The sequence below is a fragment of the Periplaneta americana genome, chromosome 8 (genome assembly GCF_040183065.1).
Source record: "Periplaneta americana isolate PAMFEO1 chromosome 8, P.americana_PAMFEO1_priV1, whole genome shotgun sequence".
In the NCBI taxonomy this organism is placed as follows: Eukaryota; Metazoa; Arthropoda; class Insecta; order Blattodea; family Blattidae; genus Periplaneta; species Periplaneta americana.
In genome coordinates, this window is record NC_091124.1 from 94713709 (window position 1) to 94736198 (window position 22490).

The 22490-nt window shown below is 34.9% G+C and overlaps 1 protein-coding gene across 1 annotated transcript in view; it reads left to right on the plus strand.

The window, feature by feature from the left end:
* The window catches only part of LOC138704895 (catalase-like), a 56725-nt gene that overhangs the window by 23794 nt on the left and 10441 nt on the right, over positions 1–22490 (plus strand). The window contains exons 6-8 of the mRNA XM_069833289.1: positions 8903–9094; positions 11379–11531; positions 17598–17830. Coding sequence (XP_069689390.1) covers positions 8903–9094; positions 11379–11531; positions 17598–17830 — 578 coding nt within the window. The remainder of the gene's footprint in view (positions 1–8902; positions 9095–11378; positions 11532–17597; positions 17831–22490) is intronic.

The window sequence follows — 22490 nt, forward strand, 5'->3', positions numbered from 1 at the left end:
CATGTCCAGCCAGATCCGTTACTTGATAACATATTTTTTGAATAAGCTATATATGGTGATTCACAAGGAGTTACCGCCATTTACGGAGAATATTTTGCGAAGACAATTTCAGCAAAAAGTCAAATAAACATTGATCCTATTCTAAATATTTTCAGAGTTACACTAAGTTGAAATTGTTTATAAAATACATTTTCTCTTTAGTTTTAATAGTAAAGTAATATTGCAAATAGAGAATGAACTATTCAGATATGTCATTTCTTTAATTGACTAGTATTATGAATATTATTACGATGTACCGAAACACATATGACATTTCCGTGCAGAAATTCTGCGTCATCATATGATGAAGAATGAGTGGAACGGAGAATTGTCTCCGGCAACGGTATTTGAACCCGGGTTTTCAGCTCTACGTGATGACGCTCTATCCACTAAGCCACGTCGGATTCCCATCCCGATGTCGGATTGAATCCTCTCAGTTTAATTCCACCTCTTGGGTTCCCTCTAGTGCCCTACCCTCGTGCACTGCGTCATAGATGTATGACAGTGGCACAATGTTCACACATATGCAGAGATGCACTCGTTATGAGTGACTAAGTGGTCGGGATCCGACGGAATAAGCACCGATATGATATGCGAAAAATAATCAGTGATTTAAGACGACGCTTATTCCGTCGGATCCCGGCCACTTAGTCACTCATAACGAGTGCACCTCTGCACATGTATGGACATTGTGCCACTGTCATACATCTATGACGCAGTGCATGAGGGTAGGCCACTAGAGGGAACCCAAGAGGTGGAACCTAAACTGAGAGGATTCAATCCGACATCGGGATGGGAATCCGGCGTGGCTTAGTGGATAGAGCGTCAGCACGTAGAGCTGAAAACCCGGGTTCAAATACCGGTGCCGGAGAGAATTTTTCTCCGTTCCACTCATCCTTCATCATAGTATTATGAAGCTAAAAATGTGTTTTTAATAACTTAGTTGCTTTTTACAGATTTTTTTTCTAGTTTTAACTAAAAATTATTCTATTCTTATGCACTTATTACAACAGTTGTTACAAAACGTACTACTTCTAATGATTCGATTCCTTACAGTCTAATTTTGCATCCTACTGTACAGTCTTAAAGAGTTTACGAGTGCAGTGTCATTTGTAACAAAATTGTTGTGATAAGTGCGTAAGAATAATGTAATTTTGTAGTTAAAAATCGAAATAAAATCTGTACGAAGCAACTATAGAATTCACAACAAATTTTTAAATTCAAAATCACGGCTGTTTATCGCTACAATTTTAACACTTGTCTAGCATTTTTTATTTTTATCACTTCCCTAGAATTTGTTTTTATCACTTCCCTAGCATTTATTTCTTCGTTTGCCAACATTTAAAATTGCAAATTCTTTACGGTACTGTAAAATATTCTTGCGATCGTCATTTGTTTCCCGCATAGATAGTCGACTGAAAATGGCGGCTCCGTTCAAACGTTTTGGTGAAGCTAATATTAGTTAAATATAATTTTAGTAAGTCATTTATTGTATTTGAGTATTTTTTTCTAACTTTATATACTTTCTTCTGTTTTTATTAGCTCCCTACCATTTGTTTCTTCGTTTGCCAACATTTCAAACTGCAAATTTTTTACGGAACTATAAACATGCTTTGCGATCGCTTCGTTTACCGCATATAGATAGTCAACTGAAAATGGCGGCTCCGTTCGAACGTTCTGGTGAAGCTAACATTAGTGAAATATAATTTTAGTAAGTCAATATTTTATTGTATTACAATACTTTATTTCTTCTAATCTTAATATATTTTCTTCTAATCGTGTAATAGTCAATTAAATCCCACTCGAGTTTTGATTTTCTCTAGTGAGATTACTGTTGATAATCAGGGAGCGAAACTTGTTGCCCGATGGGAGAGAGGCAAGTAGTTTCAGGTTAACTGTGTTCTAGAGTCCCTCTACTTGTATAACAGAAGGTAGCGTGGTCGTGCTTCGTTGAACTACTGTGCCTTAGTTGTTGCAGTCTACGAATAACTTTTTTTAATTGGTTATGTTACGAGGCTTTATCAACTGGGAAGAGTAAATTACGTCATGGACTAGCGACTACAGAATTTCGTATTAATTTCGAAAACAAATCGTGATAAAATATCATATTTCGCGTTTTATCGCTAATTAGTTGTAAGTTAGCTAGTAGAAATAGTTTCATATAAATTGGAAATAAATTTTTACCTCAAAAAATAACCCCATATTACGCATAAAAAGGGTTTCGTACAACAATTTATTCAACAGATGCACAAGGAACCCAGACACATTTCAACACAGCAGGTGTAAATTAAGGATAATTCAACATGAGAGCTCGTAATGCCTCAATCACGTCAATTTTAACATTAAAAGTGTTGAGTGATTGTTCCAAAACTACTTCTTTCAAAGTGAGAAATGCTACACTGCAATCAGTACTTTTTATATCCTTGAATTAACTCACTGTTTTAATCCTTTCTGTGAGTGCATTAACATTATTAACAATTATCTGTACCAAATTTTATGGGTTGAATAAGTCGTTTAAATTTAAAAACAATGAATATGAATCATGTAACTCGTATTTTTTCAATTTTCTGAATCACTAGTTTACTGACATGCTTAAATAATGTTTATATTTCAGTCCTTAAATCCAAACTGAAATGGTTAATTAATTTCCTACCGAGTCCCATATATTACTACAAATTACTATATTCATTCTACGCTTCATGTCATTATGCGGAAATCTGTGGTCTCTGCCTATCCCTCATGGCAACTCACACGCAAGTAAACAAACCCGTACCTATAATCAAGGACGGGGGCGGTAAACTGCTCACACGTTTCAGGTATGTGACCTAAAAGATAGTAATATGCGTTACAAGAGCGGTATGCTGAAGTTTTCATGTTCGAGGAAAAGTTTGAAAAAGCGAAATGTAGTTGAGCTATTTTAATTTCCGAGAATTGAAAGAAAACATACCGCTCGTGTATCATACATTATTTTGTGCGAAGATCGTTTATTACATACCTGAAAGAGGAATTTATAATTAGTTGCAATGAAATCTACATCTTGGTTTCTGTTCAATGACGGAAAATTTGCAAAACAAAAATATCTATCTTCAACATTGTTGCTTTAAAATATTTTCTGTGTTTACTATACTCCAGCAGGTCTGTCTTTTTTTTCCCCAGTCTATGATGAGTCTGGAATCTTGTTGATTTTTTCACGGCTTCCTTAACGTTACTTGCATCACGAATTCAGTAACTTTAGTAGAGTTTACTTAATTTTTGCAAATATTTAAAAACAATAATTAACAGTGCAATTTAGGTGAAATTGCAGTGGTAAGTTTCCAATTTATAATTATTACTATATTGAACGTCTCTAAAAATAATATGTTAAAAGCCTAAAGCAGTAAAATCAATATGTCACTTAAGCGGTAAGAAGAGGGAAATTGTTATGTGTGTTAGGTTGGGAATAGGCCTACTGAATGTGGAATTTTAGACTTTCCGCGGATTGGTTTTGTGCGGAAACCAAGCAAATACGCACGATCTCGCACAAAAGTAATTTACACACACCGATTTTGGATATGTAATCTGCACACGCAAACAACCCAGGTAATAAAAACAGAATGTAAATTGAAAACAGAGCTATAATGGCATGTGTTTGCTTTGAACATACTCACTACTACAATATTAAAGTATTAACCAATAATTTGAATTGGTAGGTGGCATTTTATTCTCTTAATGAATTCCAATCAGGATATTTTCCCCTCATTAAAATCTTTTATATTTCTCTCCCTAGTTTCTTTCCTCTTCAGGAGCCTTATTTTTAACTCTTGCTGCAGTAGATATCCCCTGAATTTTTACCTTTGTGTCTATTTGATATTCAATTGACCTATTTATAAAAGTATAAACATCAGGATGAGCAGAGTAATATGTATTGTTGAATACACTATGAAAAGACTCACAGGCATTAATTTTACGCTGCAAGCTTGCTGTTTTAGCTGCCCAGATTGGAGGAGGAAAGGTAGCGTCATCGGCTACATAGGTGTCTACTAAACAATCACAAACGTTATCTAGTTTTTCATTTTGTGGCTTAATGGCCACTAAATCAGATACAATACAGTCGCCATCCTCAAGTGGGTCTAAAAATGGTAGACCGAATACAAGTTTTAACCATCTGCCGATTTCAGAATCACTTTTATATTCCTTTATCAAATTTTATTTCTTAATCTGACGTAGCCAAGATTAACTTACGTGGTACCTACATCCAATGTCATAGGTCTCACTCCATACAACATTTATTGCAGCATGGATGGCACAATTACCGTGGTCGGATTCTTTTCCACGGTCATCAATTATGCTTTGTATTTCCATGATACCACACGAACAATACTAAAATGTTTGAAGTGCTCAACTTATAAACAACTGTGGTCAAGGGCCAATGCTTTATGTTGAACTGCTGCGTAACTACCATCCAAGTCAGTCTAACTCATATATCACCTCTCAAACTACGTAAGTCAATAAGTCAGTCTAATTCATACAGTACCTCTTTCCTTCCATTACAGACTACGTAAGTCAATTGTGCTTGTCGCCCGTAACATTGGTTGACATTGCGTTAGATTTATATGTAATTAATTAAAAAATAATCCCTGGTTTAGTTTACATACGACCCCTGCTACCTAGGTTTTGTTGTGTGTGCAGATTACATACCCCAAGTGTATATCAAAGATGTGGAATAAAATATACCTGAAAAGTGTGTAGTTTACCTCCGCCCATCAAGGAATAGCAAACTTCTCTCATCGGGCACTATGTTTCGTTGCCTGTATTAAATAATAGGATACATGCTTTGTAATAAATGAAAAAAGACATTGTACAATAATTTTGGTTCTGAAGCAATATTACTTGAGAATAAAACAATACAGAATAATCAGATATTGAGAAGTTTTAAAAATATGCTGTATTCTGCCATATTTCGACCAAGATTAGAATAGACGACGTAGCCTACTATGGGAGAAGAGACAAGGAGAGACACACTATAATAAAATCGTAAAATAATATTTTTATATGTACTTACATGTGTATGCGTGTGTATGAGTATTCATGTGTATGTAACTAATAAATGGTCTAATGTATACATCTAGACCAGCGGTGACCAAAACTCGAGCTGCAGTGATTACATGCCACAGATAGTCTATGAAGTAAGGAGACAGAGGAAAGGTAGTTAGCATGAAAACTACAACCAGTGGTAGTTCCTGTACTAACATCTTGATCAATCCCGCGGATAAAAATCTCAAGCTTTGCTGTATCAGTAATGTCACTGCTGTCATCAAGAGCCAGTGAATAATATACGATTTTTCTTGCTTCTTTTTTTAACCTTCCTCTTGAATATAATCAGGAATTTTCTAAATTCTTCTCTCGTAGTTTTTCAAAATTAAAAACTTCTTGTGGACATGTTATTTAAGGTATTTTAATCATTACTCTTTTGAGAAATTGTGTTCTATTAAAAGGCTTTAGAGCACGAGATATTTCAAACCCCATTTATGTCATTTTTCTCTTTCTGGCTATGATTTAAGACATCAATTCCTGGAGTTTAACAGTTCGTTAGGCACATAATATTGAATCAGTTTTTCTACAATATTATTATTAAATGAATAACTAATAAATAGCTATCCTCATCTAAAGATTAAAGAGATTAAAATTGAGATAAAACCTAATAATTTTATCCTTCTAGGGAGAAGATCTAAAAATATCAATATTCATGCATGTACAGAAGAATTACAGAAACACATATTTAGTGGTCAGTAATAATAATAATAATAATAATAATAATAATAATAATAATAATAATAATAATAATACATTATTCAGCGTGGAAATTAATGTTTCTATATACTCCTAATTGAACCGTTGAAGAAAGTAAACATATTACATTTTGTCCGACAGAACAAAAAAATTTCTCCTCTTCATTCTTTACGAAACTACCTCTTATTGCTTGTAGAGACAAAGTTTGTAGAGCGACATGATACCGCCACTGCTTGCCTTCAGTACGTGAATGAAAAACACAGCAATGTACAGTAAACTCCTCGTACCCGTTTGAATGTCTATGATTACACGATGTAATCACGACACCCGCTTTGGTCACCGCTGATCTAAACGTTCTGAAGTGTAGAAGGGATGACACACTACTGTGAGGGGAGTACGGTCCTTGCGGGGTGAGGGGAGAGTAAGCCAGTAACTCAGCGTTCTTGAAGGAGCAGGTGAATGGAAGTGGTGTCATTGGCCGGCTGGTACAAGCAAGGCTCAGTCAATGGCCGGCCGGTTCAGAGTCTGGAATAGGTTATAAGAGTGGGGGGAAACTCGCATTCCTTGCTCGGATCTTCTCGTGAAATGCGGACTGTATGTTTCTTCATAAAAATAACTATACAAAGCGAAAACTACTTAACATTATTATGAATATAACTTAAATTAAAATAACACTGCGATAAAATAAATACTACATTTAAGAATTAATTGTCGTATGAGAACTCAAACACTTATGTTAGTTGATGTACGAATTTATTCGAAATAGCTTCAACAATACACAAAATTGTAGGATACCATCAGTCGCATTCTTTCAGACTGATAAAACTTCTTCCACCTGGCAGTAATTTCAAAATTGAGTGCCCTCATCTAATCTCCTACCTACCTCAGCCATTGCTTCTAACTCATCTTGTCAAATATAGGCTACATCTGTATTTGTGACAAATAATATAATATTCTTTCAAATTATAGCAGGTACGAACTACTAAAACAAAAACAACCTGGAAACTTCGTACTTACGTATACGTATATAATACGGCTTTAAAAGGATTTATTTCTTATTTACGTTTCCATGCTTTCGCTCTGAATATGATCAGAAATCGACTTTGGTTATTCCACTGTGTCGTATAATACCTTCAACGGACTTATTAAAAGGGCTTAGTTGAAGAAGGGGGTATCCCTCAAAAGTATGTTTTTGAGATATTTAGCATTTTGTTAGATTCTCTGTAACTTAAGGAAAATAATAAGAATCACAAAGTCTTTTGGGTAATGTGTTAGATAGGTATTGCACTAACTTTCTGCAAGTGTAGAGCATAATATCTTGATTATTATTATTGTAGGACAATTTCACTTATGATATACTATTTTTTACAACAAAGAAAGAAACAAACTTTGAAAGACATTAATCAAAAGACACTTAAATAAGATTCATTTGTTTGTTTGTTGAGTCAACTGTCTGAAGACAGGTCTGAACCTCATAAGTGATACCAACAAGGCACCACTTGTGAGGCAACTAGACCAGGAGGTAATGGGTTATGATCATTGTTCTCTACTTCACATCCATTATCTGATTTCAAATTTAAATAAAAGTTGTGATGAATTGGAGGTATGAACTTTAATATGGACGATATGTCAGAACGCTAAGCAGCTTTGATGGGCATTCCATTGGGGTGCTTTGGTTCCGTAACTGTGCCTGCTATACAGGGTGTTAAAATATCCAATTTTTTAGGAGGTGCTAGTATGCATCAAAAGAAGTAAATAATGTCTAATAAATATGGGTCCTACAACACATAGCCTACTTTCAGAGATCTGAACACTTCTTTATAGGAGGTGCTTAATCTGACATCCATTCATGGCAATGCATTCCTCTGCCCTTTGGCGTAAGGAATCACGCACTCTTGAAATTGGCCTGGTTCCTTCATGTGTCCCCATAACCAAAAGTCTAGGGGATTTAGGTTTGGGGAACGAGCAGGCCAAGGTGTGGGGCTTCCCCGACCATTGCAGTGGTCCTGATTCACGCACATTGCGGAGAAAATGTGCTGATGCGCCATCGTGCTTGAACCACATCTGTAGTCCTGCTGACATGACACATTCTCCAGCAAGACTGGCAATACGTTAATAAGAAAGTCCTAAAAATCTCTGTGGTAGCACGTATGGCCCTATTAATCTTTCACCAAGAACGCCTGCCCATACGTTGATTGAGAATCGGTGCTGATGCCTCGTTTCTTCAACTGCATGGGAATTTTCATCAGCCCACACATGCAGATTACAAAAATTCACAACAGCATCTCTGCTGAACCCCGCTCATATCCACAACCAGACTTTTGTTTTCAGTATTCCTTGCGACATATCATTATTCCGTGCCAAAGGTGTCAACTACGGTATGATTTTCTGGTAGTCTGCTGTATTGTAGGACAGAGAAATGCATTGCCATGAATGGACGTCACATTGAGCACCTCTTATGAACAAGTGTTCAGATCTCAGAAAATATGTGTTGTAGGACCCATGTTTAGACATTATTTTCTTATTTTGATTTATACTATCACCTCTTAAAATATTAGATACTTTTTAACACCCTGTATTAGGTGGCTTTTCTTTCTCTGTTGTATGTTAGTGAACACTTTAGCAGACATTACTTTGTCTGTACGTGTAATATATTCTTGTCCATTGTTTCGTGCCTTCTTTCTGCTGTTGTCTTTCCATTTTATGGATTTATTTTCTTCTTTTTGCTATTATTTGTCTTATTTTCACTATTTCGTCACTTACAAAAACATTAGTACGGTCAACATCCGCCATGCTGCTTGGAAACTTATTGTATCAAAGCAGTTCTCCCATTGGTCATTTAGGTAAACAGCTTGCCATTCAGAACCAAGGTTTCAAAGAACTGTGGGATACCTCCTTATTCCATTCAGAATTCTGATACAACTTACAAAGCCCTTTCATATGTTCATATTTATTTTAAAATGGGGCTATCCCTTACTTAAATAGTACGTTAAACTAACAGTAGATGGACTCAGCTTTCATAATATGGATTTAGTTCAGTTTTTACCAAAATGTGGGATACCCCCTTATTCCACTAACCCCTTCTTGTTTGTAGACACATCAAGGGGTGAAGAATCTTACAGCTTACGAAGCACTACAACTGGCAATTCAAGACCCGGATTACTACACACGCGACTTATACAACGCTATTGGTAACGGGTACTACCCTTCTTGGACACTTTGCATACAAATAATGACTTTTGAAGAAGCCAAGAAATTTCAATTTAACCCGTTTGATGTGACCAAGGTTTGTAATATGCAACAGTACTGTAATAGTATATTAGGATACAGGATTTTGTAATGCACTGCACAAACGTGTATTGTACAACATTTTTTGCACGATCATATTTTTAAAATTGCAAATACAATATATTTTTCATTGAAAATTTAGAGCAATATTATTCCAAAGACTTCGCAAAACTGCACTGTAATGGTAAGTAACAATAAGTGCACTGTAATGGGTCTATTTCAGTATAGTTTTACTTTATGAAGACTGGTTTCCTTAGCAACAAGTTTCTGAATGGGAATTCTGTCTTTCTAAGCTTAACAAAAATAGCTGTAAATACAATAAAAAACACGATCTTTAAAAAAAGTAATATGTTGCCTAATTAAATTGTTATTCTCAAAAGTTCAGTTTTGCGTCGCAAAGTGTGCAAAAACGCTAATCTAGAGGGACAAAATTAATAACTTCTCTGGATCAAAGAATTCTTATGAAACTTCGTGCAGACCTTATAGGCAGCACATATTTTTGTGTACAAAGTTTGATTACGTTTGAGTAAAAGGAACTACTCCTTTATAGCGGGCGATTTTTGACAAAATTAATAACTTCCCTCCTATCTAACAGATTTTTATGAAACATTGTATGGAAGTTATAGGTAGAATATATTTTTTGTGTACAAACTATATTTACGGTTCCATAAGACGAACTACCCCTTTATAGGGCGTGCATTTACACAAAATTAACTTATCTCGTACTTAACAGATTTTTATGAAACTTTGTACAACAGTTACATGTAGGCCTAGCATATATTTTTGTGTACAAATTTTTATTACATCTGTATGCTACCTGTAGGCCTAACTGTTGTACAAAGTTTCATAAAAATCTGTCAGATGGGTGAGAAATTATTAATTTTGTCTAAATTCACCACTATAAAGGGACAGTTCCTCTTATAGGAACATAATCAGACTTCGTAGACAAAAAATATATACTACATCTAACTTCTGTATAAAGTTTCATAAAAATCTGTTAGATAGGAGAGAAGTTATTAATTTTGTCTAAATGCACCCGCTATAAAGGAGTAGATATTCTTGTGCAAACGTAATTAGAGTTTATACACAAAAAATATGCGCCACCTGTAAGGTTGTACAAAGTTTTATAAAAATCTGTTAGAATGCAGAAATGTTATTAATTTTGTTCAACTAGTAGATTTGTGTTCTGATCCACGGTGAGTTTGTTAAGGTTAGATAAAAATGAGTTCTATGTACTTTTTAACCTGATGTTCGATGTCATGTGAATAATTTTACAGGCCTAAACACTCACACACAGTAATTAAAAACTTACTTATTCCATTATTCTTTTCTGCTGTTAAGCCAAACGTGAAACAGTTTACGCCGCATTACCGTATGCCCCACCACTGAAAAAAATAATTACTGAAAAATGATCAAGAACCCGCAAACTTTAAAATCACGGATTCAACACTCTAAATTATGCTGTGTTAAATGGCAAAAGAGTTCCTGTAACCAGTTGTGACCGATTGTACTAAAACTCACATTATATTTGGATAACTTCAATTTTTCAATTGTAATATTTAAACAGTACTGTGAGAAAAATACTTTGCAAAATTGAAATTGAAGTTACATTAGTAAGAACGCACCTATCTGAACAGAGTAGGCTACATATCTAACAGCACAATAAATCACTAACAATTTGCACTTATTCTCTCACATAGTAAGCCTCTCTGTCTACGACTGGAGCGGAGCGAGATGTGTTTAGAAAGAACTCGTTGTTCGTACCCTTCTAAATAGCTTGCTGCTGATAAAACAGTAAAAACTATTTCTCACAGCATTCTCCAAATGTTAAAGAACATGAATTCCTATTCACCTATGCTTAACTTAACAAATCGAAATTTGATTTTTGTCCACCTAGATTAGGAAAATTATACACTATGCGTCGTAGGGAAAGCAATTTCCCTTGATTTTTTATTGTAAAAGTTTTATAGACTGCATTGCAATTTCGTAAAATTACCTTCATTTATATAAAATAATACCTATTCCAATGTTTCCCTAACACTAAATTGCGTTTGCTTAACTGTTTGCTTGCCTATTATCGAACATCATATAGAATTTATGCTCAAATGTTGAACAAATTTTACTTTCTCTTATTAATATGTACAAATAAAATTTGGGAAAGGAAATTACCACTCTGCAGTCTAAGACAGTAATTCAAGTTTAATTATCAGTTGAATGTACAGATATTTTACATAAGCGGCTTAATTATTATGTAACTAATACAATTTTTATCTCACATCCAGGTATGGCCAAGAGAACAGTTTAAGTATACAGAAGTTGGCAAGTTAACGCTATTTGACAACCCGACCAATCAATTTGCACAAGTGGAACAATTGGCATTCAGTCCAGCACATTTAATACCGGGATTGGAGCCCAGTCCAGAAAAAATATTGCAGGTAAGTCCAATAATATTTCTTAATAGGTGTAAGTAAATAAAGAAATAACTCTTGGAGACACGGTTTCCAGTCCGACAATAGGTTAATTTGTTCGTCAAAACTTATTTTTTGTAAGTCATCTCGATAAGATGCTATAGGCTATCTCCAAATTATTGTACTTACATTACATGATATCTATTATTGGTACACAAACCAAAGGAAAACAATATAATTTTTTATATTGCAAAACATATCAGCAGCATGAGAAATAACCACAATGCGTTCGTATGTCTTTCCTAGTTACATTCAATTAAAACAATCAGAGGCGCCGACTTTTAATTTTTTTCAATGGGTGCTCACACTTTGGAATTGATATAAATCAGTGAAGTCATTGTTACAACTGAGACATGCAAGATAAAACATTCAACAGTATTTGTGCAGTCTAAGATAGTAATTTAAGTCCATATCGACTTCGACCAGGAATACTAATTGAATCGGGAATTGCAGAAACAGCACATAAAATGAAAACCAAATTTTTCAGTAGACACAAAAAACAGTATTACTGCTGGTAGACCACATCAATAGTTATAGTACTGGCTTCTTCAGACAGAAGCCTAATAGATGTGTCGTTTTATACCAAATTTATTGGAATCTAATGAATTTTTATTGAAATAAATCAATATATCTGTAGTGCTCGGGAAAAGTGGTACAAGTCAAAAATGTTAATTTTACAGGAGAAGGAAAAAAACTATCTTCACACTGATTTATGTCGATTTTATTTTCTTCTGTATGAATTATTGTAATGGGAGAAATACTTATGTGTCTTTTCCCAAGCGAGCAGATGTTCCGTAAGTTGTCAATAAATTAATAAAAAATATTTGTGGAAACTGACTTAAGCCACTTTTCTCAAGCATTGCAGATATATTAACTTGACATGTGCTGCTTGTGCAAGGAATCAAAATTTCAGTTCAACTAAAGTTTATTTTTCAAATTAGGGATATAATATATGCTTAGGCCTACTGTATACTTAAAACATAAGTTCAGCATATAAATGAACTTATTTTTCCACAATATTATAAACAACAGGCCACTGAAGAATATTATTGTGAAATTCTTCATATTCATATGGTATGTAACGCATTAGTTTGCGTATATCGTGAAGCTTCTTTTTTTGAATTGGCATAATTTTGTCTGGATATGCCAATGAAGAAGGTAATATGGTAATCCGCTTTGTACTTACAGGGAAATATTCTCATTGGGGAGATAAAAATTAATATTTTTCCTTTCACCATTTTAATAATGTCAAAAGAAGTACTTGCACAAATTTTGGCCACTCGAGAGCAATTACGAGGGCCGTAAAAAATAAGTTTCCCTGGGGCCGTTTACAGAAACAGAACAAAATTTCATGGAAAGTTTTATTGAAACAGATATAGCAATCGTTGAGTTATTTTTCAACGTATTCACTACCAGAAATGAGACATTTGTCATTCCGTTGGATCAATTTTTGTATCCTTGTGTCGTAGATGTCTGCCGCCTGAAATCGGAACCAATGTGTGACAGCCGTCTGCACCTCTCCGTCGATCCTATGGTATGATAAATGTCTCAATTCCGGTGGAGAATATGTTGAAATATAGCTCAACTATTGCTGTGTCTGTTCCAATAAATTTTTCCAATGAAATTATGTTTTCTTTCTCTAAACGGCTCCAGGAAAACCTATTTTTACGACCATCGTAATTGCGCTCGAGTGGCCAAAATTTGTACGAGTATAAGCACGTCTTGTTTTGACATTATTAACATGGTGGAAAAAAAAAAAAAAACTTTTTTACCTGCCCCATGAGAATGTTTGCTTGTTAGTTTGAAGGTATCCTTGATTAAACTATCGATAAATTCACACTCAATAACAATACCAGGTTCGTTCGCTTCATAACGGTGGGTTGCAAGACTTTCATTTGTCTTCTTGGCACACCACGCCTCAAGGATTCGATAGACAGGTTTTTTTAAGCACGTCGGCCACCATTGTTTAAAGTCTAGCATATCACTAGAGACTAGAGTCTACTAACTTCATTGTAAAATATCTCAACTTACTGGAATTCACAATAACCTCAACATATTACATTAGTGAATAAAGTCGATCTTACTTCCGCAAACTTCGCTTCAGTAATAAAAAATGTCTATCATTCTCTTGATAGTATTGATTGATAGTTTGAAACCCATCAGTTGTCACTAGCCTTACAAAATCGCAATATTGTATGGTTACTGTTTTGTCCACGGCAACTGTCTGAAAGTGGCACTCCCTGTGGCGACAGACTAAAGCACAACGAAACAGCACATGTCTTTGACATGAGTCGTTTCTGCACGCTTCCAGGATTTCACAGGTATCCAAATGTGAGACGACCATACTGACATATGTTGTTTCTGCATGGAATGATAGCCCTATATCAACAGTCCATGAAACTCGAATAAACTCATTTCGTCACAAATAGTGACATGTGCTGTTTCTGCAATCCCTGATTCAATTATTATTGATGGTACCGTACACTGCGGTAAGAAAATAAAATCGATAGCTATCGCTTCTTTTTTAAAATTGTATATTATAAATTGGATAAATTATATTTTTGATAAAGCCAACATTAGCCTACATAATGCAAGAAAATTATTTTTCGCCTCATCGCCGGACAAATGTTGAAATCGAAACAGAAATTAATCCGTTGGGTGCTTGAGCCACCGAGCATCCACATAGTCGGTGTCTATGCAACAATAAGATTATTAATAGACCTCTATCTACATAGATTGTTGTTAACAATCTTTAGACTCTGCATATAAATCTTAGTTGTCTTTAAAGAGTAACGTATTTATTTTTTAACTGGTTACTTAGCATCGCTGTATCAGCTAGTGGGTTATTTAGCATCGATGGAATAGGTGATAGCGAGGTAGTATTTGGCGAGATGAGGCTGAGGATCCGCCATAGACTACCTGACATTCGCTTTATGGTTGGGGAAAACCTCGGAAAAACCCAATCAGGTAATCAGTCCACGCGGGAATCGAACTCACGTCCAAGCGCAACTCCTGATCAGCAGGAAAATATCCTACCGCCTGAGCTATGCCGGCGGCTCGTATTTAGTTGTAGGCCTATATTACATTGTTCGATTCCTATGGATTTTATAAATATGTCAATTGAAGGTAATGGCAGAGTTAATGTAGACTATTTATCGTAAGTAGCCCTATAGTATGCTTGACAGCCAGTCCCGAAGTCTTACTATTTTTTATGTTTCTCTATATCAGGCACGTTCCGCGATGGAAATTCTAACCTTTAAGCGAGGTGCAGCAGTGACGTAGAATCTCAGAATCGCATGCGGGTACTGATGTCAAGACACTGACACCTCAATAGTTAATTGGATTCCACTTATCTCCCTTTTTGTATATTGCACTTACATATGATGAGGTCCAGTCTGGTCACCTCCTATGATCTTGTTGAACAGTCTTAAGATACTTCGTTCTCCCTATTTAAACAATTCCATATTTATTCCTCCACATCTTGGAGCTTTTTCATTTTTTTAACTCCTAAGTGCATATCGAACATCATCTTCCGTTATTGAGTCAATTTCATTGGTAACATTAGATCTAAAACTGGATCTATAACCACTTGAGAACCTTCAACAAAATACGGTCCCTAATAATGACATTGAGAATCGTACAGCGCAATGTCTTAACCACAACAATATCGAATACCACCTTAACATTTGAAATACTTTCAAATGCCGATTTTCTGATGAAAAAAGTATTATTAGGGATTACATTGCACTTGGCCCAATTGCAGATTTATACGTGGGGTGTAACTTTAATAGTGGCAACACTGCCGTAAAAGCGAAACGAGAAGGAGTTAATTGTTGTCACTTCTACCACATTTTATGTCTGTCCTCCTCCCCCCTAAAAGGACCCTTCTGTCCGACTCACGGAGAGTTGAAGTTAGTCTCCTGTTAGTTACAACTCTAAGCTGTTGTGTTTCGCCACGTTTACAAAGCAGGAACAGCAATCTCGGCTGAAAATTCAATCTACCCATGGTCGTACAGCACGACTATGTCATGACGGTCTTATTGAGGCATGTGGAGAGTCGGCGTTACCATGCAGGACTGTGGCGAGGTGGGTTCGAGCTTTCAACGATGGGCGTGACCGCGTGGAACATGGTTCGGCCGGGTCGTCCGAGTGTTCTAATGAAGAGGAAGTGCAAGCTGTTTCCGCGCTCTTAGACAACGATCGACGAGAGACGGTACATGAATTTGCCCAGGAGATAAGAATATCGCATATGACTATGTTTCTTATTCTAAAGAATCGCATAAAAATGAGAAAAATTGCATCTCGGTGGGTTCCCTGGGATTTGACGGAGGCACAGCGATGGATACGATAAGACACCGCTCAAACTCACTTGTAGCGTTATGATCGTGAAGGAGACGCCTTCTTATGGCGTATTGTTGCGCTTGCTGAGACATGGGCCAGGTCATACGAACCTCTACTTAAGCGCCAATCAAATGAGTGGCGTCATTACTGGTCACCACGCAAAACAGTGGAGCGTCGTACCCCTACAAATGTGAAAGTTATGCTGATTGTTGTGTATGATTGTGACGGCGTCATCCTAACACATACCGTCCCGCAAAGACAGTATATTAATGTACATTTCCGTCATCTTTTGGAGCACAATCTGAGACCAGCGTTGCGAAGAAAGCGCCCACACGTTTTGCAGAACTCTCCCATCATTTTCCAGGATAACGCAAGGGCACACACGACACACCCTGTAGCTGATTTGTACAGTCGCTGGAGGTGGGAAGTGCTTTTCCATCCACCACATTCACCGAACTTAAGCTCCTGTGATTATGACAATCCCAAAGATGAAGGAACCACTTCGTGACGTTCGATTCCGGACTGTTCCCGATATTCTGCAGGCAGTAGGGCTCTCCATCAGAAATATCAACAGAATAGGATCTGCTACAGGGATACTCGACTTCCACATCGCTGGCAACGAGTTGTAGACAATGCTGGTTGCTACATTGAAGGACTGTAAAAGTCTCACCAATGTAACACTTGTATATTCGTAATAAATAAATAGTTGCCATTATTAAAGTTACAATCTGTGTACAAGCCTTTCCTACTGTTACTACTGCTATGTTACTGCTACTATTACTCTCAATGCTACTGCTACTATTTCTCCTACTGCTAGTACTACTATTACTGTTACCACTACTACTATTATTACTGTTCTGATACTGTACTACTATTATTACTCCTATTGTTGCTGCTACTACTGTATTACTATTACTTTTACTGATACTACTAATATTGTTACTACTACTACTACTGCTGTTACTGTACTACTACTACTACTACTACTACCACCACCGTTACTGTATTATTACTATTACTACTGTCACTGTACTACTACTGCCGTTACTGTACTACTACTGCTATTGATACTACTACTATTACTAATACTGTTACTACTACTACTACTACTACTGTTACGTACTACTTTTACTGTACTACTACTACTACTTTTACTGTACTACTACTACTTTTGATACTACTATTACTGCTACTAATACTATTACTATTACCACTAATATTACAACTATTGCTGCTACTCCAATAGTAAAGTATATACGAGTAAGACAATGTTTTTAGCAATTGGAAGGGAATACATAGAATAAGTTGGAAAATTAACGTAACACTATTTGTTAGGAATGTAGATCAAGAAGTGACTTTTTTGTATGTTGATATATTGACCACATTGGTTTTCGGTTAGTACACAAGTATACTGGAAGTTCAGGAAAGCTTAAATTTAAGGGTTGATATGAAGTTGTAGGGCAATTTAAAGCCATCTTTGTTGTTAAATGGGTATTCTATGTTACGGAGTTGTAACTTTATGTGGCAATTAACTAATTTTACAATACATAGTACTTACTGTACATGCTGAGAAATACTTGTTATGGAAATATACTGTTTAATAACGCCTCTTACTTATTAAGCACATAATTAATATTGTATTTTTAAATAATATACCAACAGTTAACAATGCATTGTCGTCTGTATTTCTAGGGTCGTCTGTTTGCATACGGAGATGCTCAGCGCTATCGACTAGGAGTGAACTATCTCCAATTGCCTGTGAATTGCCCTACCAATCGCCCAGTAACTAATTATCAGCGAAATGGACTGGGCACGTTTGAAAGTCAGGGAGAGGCACCAAACTACTACCCCAACAGTTTTCATGGTCCCCAAAGTCTTCCCTCACCAGTATTCAGCGTGTACAGTGCCTCTGGCGATGTCAATAGGTAGGTCTATACTCAGCTACTTTTAATCTTACATTGGTTCTCTTATGTTTATTCTAAATCATGATTTCGAATTGTAATCGTTATCTTTGCATGTATTGGAAACAATGTTCATAATCTCATTTCTAAGAACACATTACTATAATACCAAACACTTTTTGAGAATGAAAATAACTTATAGCAATCAATTTATCTGTTTAACACACCGCAAAATAATTTAACATAATAAATCTGAAGCCATGACAATCTCTCCAATACCCATAAGATTTCATTGAGTTGTGGTAATAACATATTTGAACAGGAGTCAAAATTTAAACAGTTGGATTTTGAAAACGATGCTTATGCAATAACAGCGTCAGTAGATTTACGCTGTTATTGTATCCAGGTCCTCAATTGTATACCGAGAAATATCTAGACTTCATTGTGTTAAAAAAAAAGTCGAAGGCTTTGTACATTGTTATAGCCGCAATGTTTACACGTAGAATACATATGTGTGAGGGGTTCGCTGAGATAGACTGAGACTACAGTATTCGTTTTCACAAGATTTTATAACTGACAAATTTTACACCGGCTAAGATATATCTATAATACGAGAAGTGGGAAATAAGAGGCACACAGTTAACTTTGAGATTTCTTGGAAACATCAAATCTAAACATGAACTAGACAGTGTAGAGGGTATAGTTTCAACAGAGCTTAGATTGAACTGATTGCTGAGAAACTGAACTAGGATCGAATCTTTGTTAATATCCAGGATGACTCGCCGGTAAGAATCACAAACACTTCTAATTCCAACTTCAACTTCAGGAAGATCTTTTTGAATATCGCCGAGTTTTCCATGAACATTTTATAAAGAATGAGCTGAACATCGTTCAGGCGAGTGTCATGTTCAACCAATGAGCCTCTGCCGGGGTATGCGACACCGTTTTCTGTTCCTGCTGATCTGCTCTCTTCATTTTCAAACGTTTCCGGTACGTCTGATCGTACGAGTATTTTCGCTTTATATGCTTGCACATTTCACTGAAACTAGCTTTTAATCATAATTATTTCAAAATTAATTTCGTTCAAACTTTTATAAACTTCAGAAATTTACATTACTTGCATGCTTGCAGAACTTGTAATTCTGAACTGACTGACACCAAACTGAACACTATAGGACGTGTCGTTCCCGAGTTATGGTCATACACTGGCACATGACTGTCGGTACCCCACCAATCCTATAATGATGACTCATTGCTCATGTCAGAAACGTTCGTCCCTCTGTTCTTAAGTGTAATTTGGTTTCTTTAGATATAAATTTGAATTTAGAATTCAGTTTTGTATTTGCTCCAATAACTTGATATTTCAGTCTTAGACTTATTTATAGCAAAATATATTCACAAAGATACTTTTTGCTAATATATCTCAGTAGTTAACGTTTTTGCTCCTTATTGTGGGCATCATCAGACTAATGTAAGGATATCTATATATATGATAACAAAGCCGTATTATATATTCCAAAGTTAAAAAAAATAAAAATACGACCTTCACATTAAAAACAATAAAGATTAAAAATAATTAACAAGGATTACATATATAAAATTTATTGAAAATATGCATATTTAATATTACCATATTGAAATTGTCTATGAACTAGAGGAATTTACTATATACATACTTTTCTGTCTTCACTATGTTATGTGTGGATTGTTGAGTATCTACTTTACACAATTACTATTTGAATGTAAAACGACTTGTAAGAAATCACTTGTTTACCTTGTTATTTATTGATGTGGAAAAGAATTAAATATGCATACTTATTACATAATGTACAAAACGTCTGCAAAAAATTCTGTTATTACATATTTAAAAAACCAATGACAGAGAAAACATAACTAAAATCATGGGAAAAATGTATTAAAGATGAAGAGAAAATCATAGTATAGGGTGCAATTGAATAACGTGTAACAGAACGTTCTTCAATTGCACCCTATACTATGATTTTCTCTTCATCTTCAGTACATTGGGTAACGTGTAACAGAACGTTATTCAATTGCACCCTATACTATTATTTTCTCTCCATCTTCAGTACATAACCTTATTAGCAATAACCTTATTAGCATTTCACTCCAATCATACTGATTTAAAATATTACTGACTACACTGTTGCTTTTTTTTCTTTAGACATCATCCTGATTGTGCTGCATTTTCAAAATTGTCTCATAATAATCTCTTTCTATTATCTAATATAATTTGAAATATATTAACATTCTATGTATTTTAGTTTAATTCTGCTACGCAGTTTATTTCAGTGTTTAATTAATAGTTCATAGTATTTTGTTGTTTAATTCGTAAATAACTCTTGTATACATGTAACTCTCATCTAAATCAAATTGTTGAATTCTTTGTAAGTTCATGCATATGTATATACACTTTTTGCTGGTTGTGTGGAAGAGAAGGCCTTACGGCCTTAACTCTGCCAGCTAAAATAAATCATTATTATTATTATTATTATTATTATTATTATTATTATTATTATTATTACATTGTTTAACGTGTAACAGAACGTTATTCAATTGAACCCTATACTATGATTTTCTCTTCACCTTCAGTACATTGTGTAACGTGTAACAGAACGTTATTCAATTGAACCCTATACTATCATTTTCTCTTCATCTTCAGTATATTGTGTAACGTGTAACAGAACATTATTCAATTGAACCCTATACTATGATTCTCTCTTCATCTTCAGTACATTGTGTAACGTGTAACAGAACGTTGTTCAATTGAACCCTATACTATGATTTTCTCTTCATCTTTAGTACATTGTGTAACGTGTAACAGAACATTATTCAATTGAACCCTATACTATGATTTTCTCTTCATCTTCAGTACATTGTGTAACGTGTAACAGAACGTTATTCAATTGCACCCTATACTATGATTTTCTCTTCAGCTCCTGTACATTGTGTAACGTGTAACAGAACGTTATTCAACTGCACCCTATACTATGATTTTCTCTTCATCTTCAGTGCATTGTGTAACGTGTAACAGAACGTTATTCAATTGAACCCTATACTATGATTTTCTCTTCATCTTCAGTGCATTGTGTAACGTGTAACAGAACGTTATTCAATTGAACCCTATACTATGATTTTCTCCTCATCTTCAGTACATTGTGTAACGTGTAACAGAACGTTGTTCAATTGAACCCTATACTATCATTTTCTCTTCATCTTCAGTACATTGTGTAACGTGTAACAAAACGTTATTCAATTGAACCCTACACTATCATTTTCTCTTCATCTTCAGTACATTGTGTAACGTGTAACAGAACGTTATTCAATTGCATCCTATACTATGATTTTCTCTTCAGCTCCAGTACATTGTGTAACGTGTAACAGAACGTTATTCAATTGAATCCTATACTATGATTTTCTCTTCATCTTCAGTACATTGTGTAACGTGTAACAGAACGTTATTCAATTGCATCCTATACTATGATTTTCTCTTCAGCTCCAGTACATTGTGTAACGTGTAACAGAACGTTATTCAATTGCACCCTATACTATGATTTTCTCTTCATCTTCAGTACATTGTGTAACGTGTAACAGAACGTTATTCAATTGAACCCTATACTATCATTTTCTCTTCATCTTTAGTACATAGTTCCCATGATTTTAGCTATATGTTATCTCTGTCATTGGTTTTCTAAATATGTAATGACAGAATTTTTTGCAGGCGTTTTGTACATTTTGTAAAAAGTATGCATATTTAATTCTTTTCCGCATCACTATATAACAAGATAAACAAGTGATTTCTTACAGGTCATTTTACATTCAAATAGTCATTGCGTGAAGTACATACTCAACGATCCACACATAACAAACTTAGGGAAGTAGAAATGCATGTATATAGTAAAATCGTCTCGTTGATAGACAATTTCAGTATGTTAATATTACATAGGTATGTATATTTTCAATAAATTTTTTATATGTAATCATTGTTAATTATTTTTAATGTCTATTGTTTTTAATCTCAAGCTCGTCTTTTTAAAGTTTCAAAACATTTTTACAATATGTAATATGGATTTTTACCATATATATATATATATATATATATATATATATATATATTCTTAGCCTACATCAGTTTGATGATACCCACAATAAGGGGCGAAAAAGTTAACTAATAAGATGTATTAGTAAAAAATAACTTTGTGGATATATTTTACTATAAAGAAGTCGAAGACTGAAATATAAAAAACTTAACATGTTTGTATTAGTCTTTAGATATATTTTTTAGTTTCTATTTTCGTCTATTTTCTAACACGCTGAGTGAATTTGGTTCCGTATACACGCAGTGCGATCATAGACACGCTGTGTCAAAACTGATAGTGAGTTGAAAGCAGCATATAAATCGTTCAGTCTTCAATATGTCAAAATACAAATTCTAGTACACACTGAACTCTAAAACCACTTTCCTTGTACAGTTTGAAATTCTAGTTTAAAATCAAATGGCAAACTTCTAGGTCGTATTTCGCTTAATAGTACTTAAGTTCAGAATGCCTAAAGAAGCACTGTGGTAGATCTGGCCCTTTTCAAGATAGAAACGTTGTTAATCTCAACTTCAGTCATAATGTTCTGCAAATTGAGACTCCCAAAACTCATTGTTGCCATTATTATA